The following is an 8,619-nucleotide window of genomic DNA, read 5'->3' on the forward strand; positions in this document are numbered from 1 at the left end:
AACTCATCAAACCCTGTGCTAGAGAACGGGTTTCTCCACCCCTCTCTTTTTTTGGGGGGAGGAGGGAGATAAAGGGCTTTGGCATCCTTATGCCCATTCCCAAAAATATAAACACAATATATAGGAACAGTTCCCAAGGGTCAGGAACAGTGTCAAAGGTGCAAGAAGAGTTTCAGAGGGGCAGGAACAGTTTTAAATATCCAGAACAGTTTCAGGGGACCAGGAACAGTTGGAAATATCCAGAACAGTTTCAGAGGACCGGGAAGAGTTGGAAATATCCAAGAACAGTTTCAGAGGGGCAGGAACAGTTTTAAATATCCAGAAGAGTTTCAGGGGAGCAGGAAGAGTTGGAAATATCCAGAACAGTTGGAAATATCCAAGAAGAGTTTCAGAGGGGCAGGAATAGTCTCAGAGAGACTATTTTGTGTAGTCAGTGCTCATTTTGTGTGTGTAGGAAGCACAACAGTCTATTTAGGTCTGGTAAGAGTCTTTCAGGATGTAATAATTCATAAGAGGGGAGCAGTGTGTGATGGATGTTCTCAACCCTCTTTCTGAGCCCGCTCAGCCCCTGGCAGTGCTGTGGTGTTTTTTTGGTAGGCTTTTTATTTCTTAAATAGAAACAAACCACTGCAAGGAATCCTCTGGCTCGTGGGGTGTCATTCTGTGCCATCACACACGGGTTCGGTGTCTCTTTGTGCTGCCTGAAATATCCACAAAACCAGAGTTCCCTTTTGAAATGATTGTGCAGCTCGAGAAAGAACCCTGTAGTTTTTAAAAAAAACCTGTAGCTACATATTAAGGCTTAGGTTCTTAAAGATATCAGCCCTGTTCCTGTGCTGGTGCTTAAAGATCTTTCCAGGGAAAAAATTCAAAATGCGAAGATGGGAAATGGAGACTCGAAGAAGGTAGTGAGAAACACTTTTAAATTGCATTTTCGACTTGTGTTCTGCATTTCTTTCCCCCCCCCCTTGTTTTCTTCCTCTTCGAAGCAGAATCTTTCCAGTAAAAAAAAATAAATAAAAAAAATTTAAAAAAGGCAGAACATGCAGAACATGAACAAAACCATCTGATGGGAAATGGAGACTCTAACAGGACAGTTAAGAACACTTACAAATTGTATTTTTCGGCTCATGTTCTGCATTTTTTTCCCCTTGTTTTCTTCCTTGTTTTCTTCCCCTTGAAAGCAGCGGGCACAGAAGCTCCGTGCTGGCTCCAGCTGAGGGCTTGTTTTTTGGCCCCCAGCCACTGCTAAAGATGGACCCAAGCAGCCTCTCCTCTCTCAGGGCTTTCATGTCGTTTCCATTTCCCTGGGCCTTGGCAGCTCCTTCCATTTAACTCCACGATTCCATTTGTTTCCCCCCCTCCCCTCCCCCGGGGGCTGATGTGGGATAATGGACATGAGGGAGGTGGAGGGAACCTGCTGCGGGGTCGGGGCTGGGGCAGCCCCCGGGGATCATCCCGGCCCTGCCTCCAGCAGGGGAGCTGCAGATGCTTTGCCCAGCCCAGTTTCAAGTGTCTGGAAGGACTGGGATTCCCTCCCAACCACCAGCTTTGTGCTTGAGGGAATAAGGAAGGGGTAATTTGTTCTTTGCTTGGAGGTGGAATGAGGGAGGGATAATTTGTTCCTCCCCTGAGAGGCACAGCTTGGATCCCTACCCTGCCTTTGTGGCTTTAAACCCACCTGTGTGGTGGCCAAAAGCCCTTTTAGGGTCAGAAACGCTCCTTTTTGGGACTGACAAAGACCATTCTTGGATGCTTGGAGGGGGAATATCACCAAAGGAGGTGGAAAGTCTTCAAGCAGCAGAGGTGGGAGCTGGATTTAAAGGTGCAGCTTGCAGAGAGAGACCCTGAGAGCACCATGGGAGCTGGTTTTAAAGCTGCAGCTTGCAGAGAGAGACCCTGAGAGCACCAGGAGGTGATGTAGGAAGCAAGAGGGGCTGGATAAACCCAGCAGTTCTGTTGGGATATTGGCTGGAGACTTGTGTTCACACAGAACCTGTTCCCAGCAGGAGTTGTAAAAAGCCTGAAGTTGGACTCGATGCTCCTTTTGGGTCCTTTCCAGCTCAGGTTATTCCATGATTCTGTGAATTCCCTGGTCCTGGAAGCTGCTGGAGGTGATGTGCAGGTTGAGGGCGTGCAGGGTAAATGGGAATTTCAGTTGGTGTCTTGTCTGAATTCTCACTGGGATGATTCCCCTCATGATGCTGAGATTTTTTATCTTAGTCCTGATTATTCTTTAGGTGCTTCCTGTCATCCATGTCACCAGTTTATACTTAGGTCACTGGAAATGACACTTGAAAAGTTAAAAAGTAAAAAAAATTACATTTGTGTTCACTAGGCCAGAATTAAGCACAGTTTCTGATTCACTCCATTCCCATTTAGGCCAGATTTTCATGGGAGTTTTTCATACTGGCCCATGAAAACTTGAATAAATGTATCACCCTGGACCTCTTGGAAAAAGCTGAATGGAGCTGGAAACTGGAAATGGGAGTAAAATATGTATTGTACACCTAATTTTTTATTTTGTCACCTGTCTCTGAGCAGTAACAGCTCTCACAGTCACGGAATCATGGAATGGTTTGGGTTGGAAGGGACCTTAAAGCTCGTCCAGTTCCACCATGAACAGGCAACCTTCCCCTGGAGGAGGTTTCTCCAAGCCCTGCAAACTTTTATACACACCTGAGAAATGAAACAGTAAATTTAAAGATGGTCTAATGAAGTCTTTTTTTGCTTTTTTTTCCCCCCAGCTTGTTATGGAATTGTCCAGGTCCCCACCGGCCCCTGGTTCTGTCGGAAATGTGAATCCCAAGAAAGAGCCGCCCGGGTGGTGAGTACAGTTGAGCCTGGAGAACCTCAATCTTCCAAAAAAAAAACTCGTGGCATTCTTCTCAAAGGGGCTTTTTTTCTGCTCAGCTCCTCGGGAAGTTTTGGAGAGGAGGGAAGTTGGCATCACCTGAGGTCATGTGCTGGGTTGGCTTTCATATCTCACTTCCAGAACCGTGGGATGGTTTGGGTTGGAAGGCACCTTAAAGCCCCTCCACTGCTCTTTGGGATCATCCCCAGGTGATGATCATCCCCTGCAGCACAGAAAATCTCCTGAGCTGTAAAACAGCAGAGAGAAAAGGACGACAGGAAGAGGGGCTGTTTCTGTCTCGGTAGCAGTTTAAGAGCAAAGAGCCCTTTTCCAAATGTTCCTCATTAATTCCGGCATTTCCCGGTGAGGCAGGAGGGTGGGAACAATCAGGCCAGGCCTGGGCTGTGTGGCCAAGTTATTTGTGCAGTAAACAAGGCTGGGGGTTTATGGCACAGCAGCTCCTCTGCCAGAGCTCCCCACGTGAGCCCTTATCAGATCCAGCGGCACCAACCGGCTGCTGAGGACCTGGAACGGGGTGGTTGTGCCAGGGATGCTGCTTTTCCTGCCCTAAATCGTGGGATTGGAGGGGACCTTCAAGCTCACCCAGAGGCAGGGATGCCACTCACTATCCCCCGTCCAAGCTGGCCTTGAACACTTCCAGGGATGGGGCAGCCACAGCCACCAAAATCTGGGATAAATCTGGGAGAGCTTCTCCCCTTGGCTTCCTGGAAGGTGGGTTTAAATTAAACTTTGGCTTCCCTTCAGCACAATGAGCACAAACAGGGTTTGTGGATGGCAGTGCTGAGCTGGTTGAGCTGAGTTTGGGGTGCACACCTGGGAAGGGGATGGAAGTGACCTCTGGATCTCTGGATCTCGGGATCCCTGGATCCGCGTGAGCTCCGGAGCTCCCAGCCCGCTCCAGCCCAGCTGGGCCCTGCCTGCTGCACTCCAAAAAGTTTAATCTGGTTCACAGATGGGCGAAGAACTTGGCAGGGACAAGGAGATGGGGGAATTAGGGATCCACAGCCACGCTTCCCACACGGCATTAACCCCTTCCTGGCCGCAGGCAGGGCCGGGCCCTCGGACCTTTGCCCGCTGTGAGGTGCTGCTTTGATGTGCTCTGCAGTAAAGATTAAATGTGGCTGTGAGTGCTTTTACATCCTGGCAGGAATTTGGGTCTCGTGGGCCTCCCTGCCCCGTGCACAGGGAAGCTCTTCAACTTTACAACTCGGTGTAAAGTCCGTGGACACACGAGTCCTCCTCACCTGTGCTCCTTGAGACTTCTTTTTCTCTCCCCGTGACTTTATGCACCTCAAGGTGTCAGGGAAACAACATCCCTGCGGGTGGCTCCTGATTTTAACCCCCCCCTGGGTGGGTTAAATCTGTTGGGCAGCCCGTGGTGGGTGTCAGAGCTGCCGTTCAGCCCCTGTGCCTCTAATAACTGAGCAGGGATAATCTTCCTCCCCCGGGCAGGGCTGGGGGGGTGGTTTCCTCTCTAAATCCCTCACCTTTTCAGCTCAGCACCAGCAGTCATAGCAACAGACACTCAGATGGGGGAACACTTGAAAAGAACCAGGCTCTTTGATGTAGGAGCAGAGTGAGGGGAAGGAGTTGGGTTGTGGGAGGTCTGTGTGTGGCTCTGCTGCTGGAAACAGGAGCTTTGGGGCTGGGAAAGTTGGGGCTGGGAAGAGGAGATGGTGTGGAGACCTCACAGCACCTTCCTGAGGATCCAAAGGGAATCTGAAGAGTGAAGTGTCTGAGGAAGCACCTGGAGAAGGAAACCAGAGAGGGACTTTGGTCAGGAACTGGAGTAACAGGACAAGGGGGAGTGGGATCAAACTGAAAGAGGGGAAATTTAGGTGAGATGTATGGAAGGAATTCCTCCCTGGGAGGGTGGGGAGGCCCTGGCACAGGTTGCCCAGAGAAGCTGTGGCTGCCCCTGGATCCCTGGAAGTGTCCAAGGCCAGGTTGGAGCAACCTGGGCTGGTGGGAGGTGTCCCTGACATGGCAGGGGGTGGCACTGGGTGGGCTTTAAAGTCCCTCTCAACCCAAACACTCTGTGGTTCTGAACCACATCTAGTTTGGGCTCTGTGCAGGGGGTGACCCTTCCCCTGCCCTGGGGTTTCCCTGCTCCTCCCTGCCTGGTTTCCTCCAACTCTGGGCCTGCAGACACTGCCCTGAGGACTCCGAGGCAGAGACGCTGCTCTTTGAGCACAAACCACACGAAAACAGCGGCAGGATGAGCTGATGTTTGTATTTCTTTCGTAATGACTGTGTGGCCCAACTCCTGTGAAAAACAACAGTGTTTTTCTTCACACATCTGCCTTCATAGAAGGTTCTTAAGGCAGTTCACAGGCTCTGGCCATAACAAATGCGTTTCATTAGCTAAATATTGATAGTTTTGCTTTCGGAATGAGATATGGAGGCAGGGAGGAGGGTGTTGCAGTGCTTTAAAACACAGCTTTGATTTCTGCACCGTTCATTTCCGTGTCTCATTCATCTTCTGTTCAAAAGATGGGCTCCATCCCCCTTTTTAGCTGCGGGAAGAGACCTCAGGAGCCCTAAATTTCCAGGTAGAGCTTTCACTTGGTAGATCCCAGACAAGCCCCGGGGGATCAGGAGCTTTAACCTTCCCCATCTCAACCTTCTTTAAGCTCCACTTTTTTCCCCCCGGAGGGCTGATATAAAACTCCCGGAGGCTTCCCGTGCTCTTGCAGGTGGAATAAGAGGCAGAGGTGCCCTAATCCCTGCTCCTGCCCCCTCCTCCGGTCCCTAAAGGATGCTGCGGATGCTGTCGGATGCTGTCGCGCTCCCGGGAAGCGCTGGAAAGCCCCATCCACTTTGTAATCCAATCGTCTGGGAAGCCCCGGGAGCCGGGATGGCCGGAGGGCTTCTCGTGTGAGGATCATGTGAAGGCTTTAGCTGTCATTTCGAGGCAGGGCTATTAAAAGTCCTGTGTGGGGCCGATGGAGCTGTTAACCCCTCTTGTTACAATCAGAGCCTCGCTAATCGCGTGGTGGGAGAGCGGCTTTGATCTGAGGGCGGAGGGAGAGCGGAGGGGCCTTTTCAAGTGCAAATTTCTTATTACAGTGTCTCGGTTAACTCCCTTCTTGTTCTCTCTCGGCTCTGCCGGGCTTTCCATAGTAATTGTGGGAGCCCGGACCTAACCAGGAGTAGCGAGAAACATCTCCCGTGGCCGTGTCTCTCCGTCCTAAACTCGCTGAGTTGCAGGGAAAGCGAGATGGATTTTGCCCCCTCGTCACTTATTTAAACACTTGCACATCCCTGGGAGTGTCCAAGGCCAGGTTGGACGGGGCTTGGAGCAACCTGGGCTGGTGGAAGGTGTCCCTGACATGGCAGGGGGTGGCACTGGATGGGCTTTAAGGTCCCTCCCAGCCCAAACCATTCCATGATTCCACGACCAGTTATTGCTCAGTACCTTGGTGGTTTTTGGCACGTGGATCCCCTGCCCTGTCACACTCACTGACAGCAGAGAGCACCAGGTCCAACACCTCACTCTTAGCACCAGACACCTCATTTCAAAACTTTCTGAGGAAGCACATTTTTTTCACAGAAAAGCAGTTTTTGTTTTGGTTTGGTGTTTTAGCAAGTCGGACCTTTCTGTTGGGGAAGGGAGAGGTTTAAACCTCGCAGGTTTTTGGGCCTTTCTTAAAGTCAGAGAAGGCAGAAAGCACGTGGAGATTTTCCCTGAGTGATGCTGTGAGAGGACAGTGACTGTTTGGGGGCAGCTGAGCCTGGGAGGAGCTCTCAGGGCTGGCAGTGTGTTCACCCAAGTGTGAAAACACCCCCCAAAATGACCCTCACGCCCTCCCCACCACATCTCAGAGGCCTTTTGGGGTTTTGGGGAGGGGTCACAGGGTACCCTCCCCTCAATCCTGCAAAAATGGCCTCACCCACCTGTCATGGGACTGGAAAAAAAGCACCACGAGAGAGAAGGAGAGAAGGGAGGAAGGAAAGAGGCAAAGATAGATGGTGGCTTCTTTTTATTTGCCTCCTGCTCTCTGAGTCACGACTTTCGGTTTTGCTCCCCGACCGCAGAGTCTCAAACTTGTTCTCAAAAAGTCAAGGTTCGCTTTGGGCCTGGGCTGAGGCTTTAAATACCTCAGTCAGGGCAATATTGAGCTGTGTCAGGGCACAAACCACGCTCAGCCCTTCTCCCACTTCCCCTCTTTGAAAGCGGCCTCGTCGTTCACAAGCGATTTGTAAATGAATCATCTCTTTTCTGCCCCCCTCTGCCCCTCAGAGTTTGGGTTAATCTCTTGTTTCTGCTTCGTTTCAAGAGGTGTGAGCTGTGTCCCCACAAGGATGGAGCCCTGAAACGCACGGACAACGGGGGTGAGTAGCTCTGCAGGGAGCTGGGATGGCCCTGGGTGGAAAACCAGGGAAGGCTGGAGGCTCCAGAGGGATGAAACTCTGCCTTTTCCTTACAAGCTTCACTTTCTGAAGCTTGAAGACCTTTCCCTGGAGGGGGGGACCTGCCTGGCCTCGGGCTGGCTCCGAAGCACAGCCCTGAAATGTGAGATTTTGGGGATTTAACCTCGCAGGAATCACAGTGTGGAAGTTGCTGAGTTATTTGCAGAGTGATCCCCGAGCTCACAGAGCCTCAGCACCGAGTCCCCATCCCAGGGTGCAGGAAAGATGTTTTTCCATGCAGGATTTCCCTGCTCATCATTGGAGCTTCTCATCCTCAGGTGCTGGGAAGTCCCATTCCAATGGTCAGAGCTTGTAGCTCTGGCTGTGGAATCAAACCTTTTGATTCCATCGAACAATTGGAACCAATTGTTCTCAAAACCTTATTTTTTGGGAAGGCCTCTGTACCTACCTGCCCCTTAAAGAGTGAAATCAGGCAAGGAGGTCTTTGTCCTGATAAATCCCATATTTGGAGAGTGCTAAGTCCAGGGTGTTTTGTGGAAGCATCTTCTGGAGCTGGTTATAAATGCCAAGAGCCTTAAAGCAACACAAATATTGTGTTGGGGGGTTGTTTTATAATAATATAACATCTTCTTCCTGATGTGTTGTGACATGGTGTGGCCAGGTCTGTTCCAGACAGGCCCAAGGGCTGTTCCAGCCCTGTCACTGTACAGGGTTGTGCAGCCCAAGGACTGACAGTGCTGGATGATCCCATAATCCTGGAGTTTCCTTCCCCCTGCCCAGGTGAATCCACCCTAATTCTCGCTAAATCCTCCCAGTGCAGAACCCACACTGGTTTGGATCAGCCCCCTAAACACTCCTGACCTTCAAACTGTCTCCTTCCTGCCCTGACCAGATGGAATTTCAACTTCCAAGTGTGATTTTGGTGGATTTAGATTCTAATCTAACTCGGGCTTGCTGAAAAGCCGCCTCCTTTCCCCGTCCATAAGAGCCCATAAAGGGAGCTTTGTTTTCCCAGGGCACGTCCAACCTGTCCCTCCAGCATCATTTGCTGCCTGGATGCTTTCCCTGGGCTGGGTTTTGTCTGTCCAACCTGTCCCTTCAGCATCATTTACTGCCTGGATGCTTTCCCTGGGCTGGGTTTTGGCCCTCAAGTCCTCAGGGGGCTGCTTTTAAGAACAACCAGTGCTGCACTTGTCTTTTCCCTAAGAAACCTCTGCTTGCTCAGTTAATCTGGAGGTGGTGTCTGTCTGTTAGGATTTGATTCCCAACCAAGTTCCAACAAGCACATTTCAACTCTTAACATCTCCCTTAGGCTGGCTGCAATCCTACACTCCCTTTCCTCCTCTCCTGCCTGGCTTGGAGGCTCTTTT

The 8,619-nt window shown here is 50.8% G+C and overlaps 1 protein-coding gene across 2 annotated transcripts in view; it reads left to right on the top strand.

Moving 5' to 3' along the window:
• The window catches only part of MLLT6 (MLLT6, PHD finger containing), a 41,518-nt gene that overhangs the window by 1,299 nt on the left and 31,600 nt on the right, over positions 1 to 8,619 (top strand). For both annotated transcript variants that reach the window (XM_027698900.1, XM_027698901.1), the window contains exons 2-3: positions 2,748 to 2,827; positions 7,156 to 7,210. In XM_027698900.1, coding sequence (XP_027554701.1) covers positions 2,748 to 2,827; positions 7,156 to 7,210 — 135 coding nt within the window. The remainder of the gene's footprint in view (positions 1 to 2,747; positions 2,828 to 7,155; positions 7,211 to 8,619) is intronic.

This window comes from Neopelma chrysocephalum, unplaced genomic scaffold (assembly GCF_003984885.1).
Source record: "Neopelma chrysocephalum unplaced genomic scaffold, ASM398488v2 Primary Assembly neopelma1_134, whole genome shotgun sequence".
Lineage (NCBI taxonomy): Eukaryota > Metazoa > Chordata > Aves > Passeriformes > Pipridae > Neopelma > Neopelma chrysocephalum.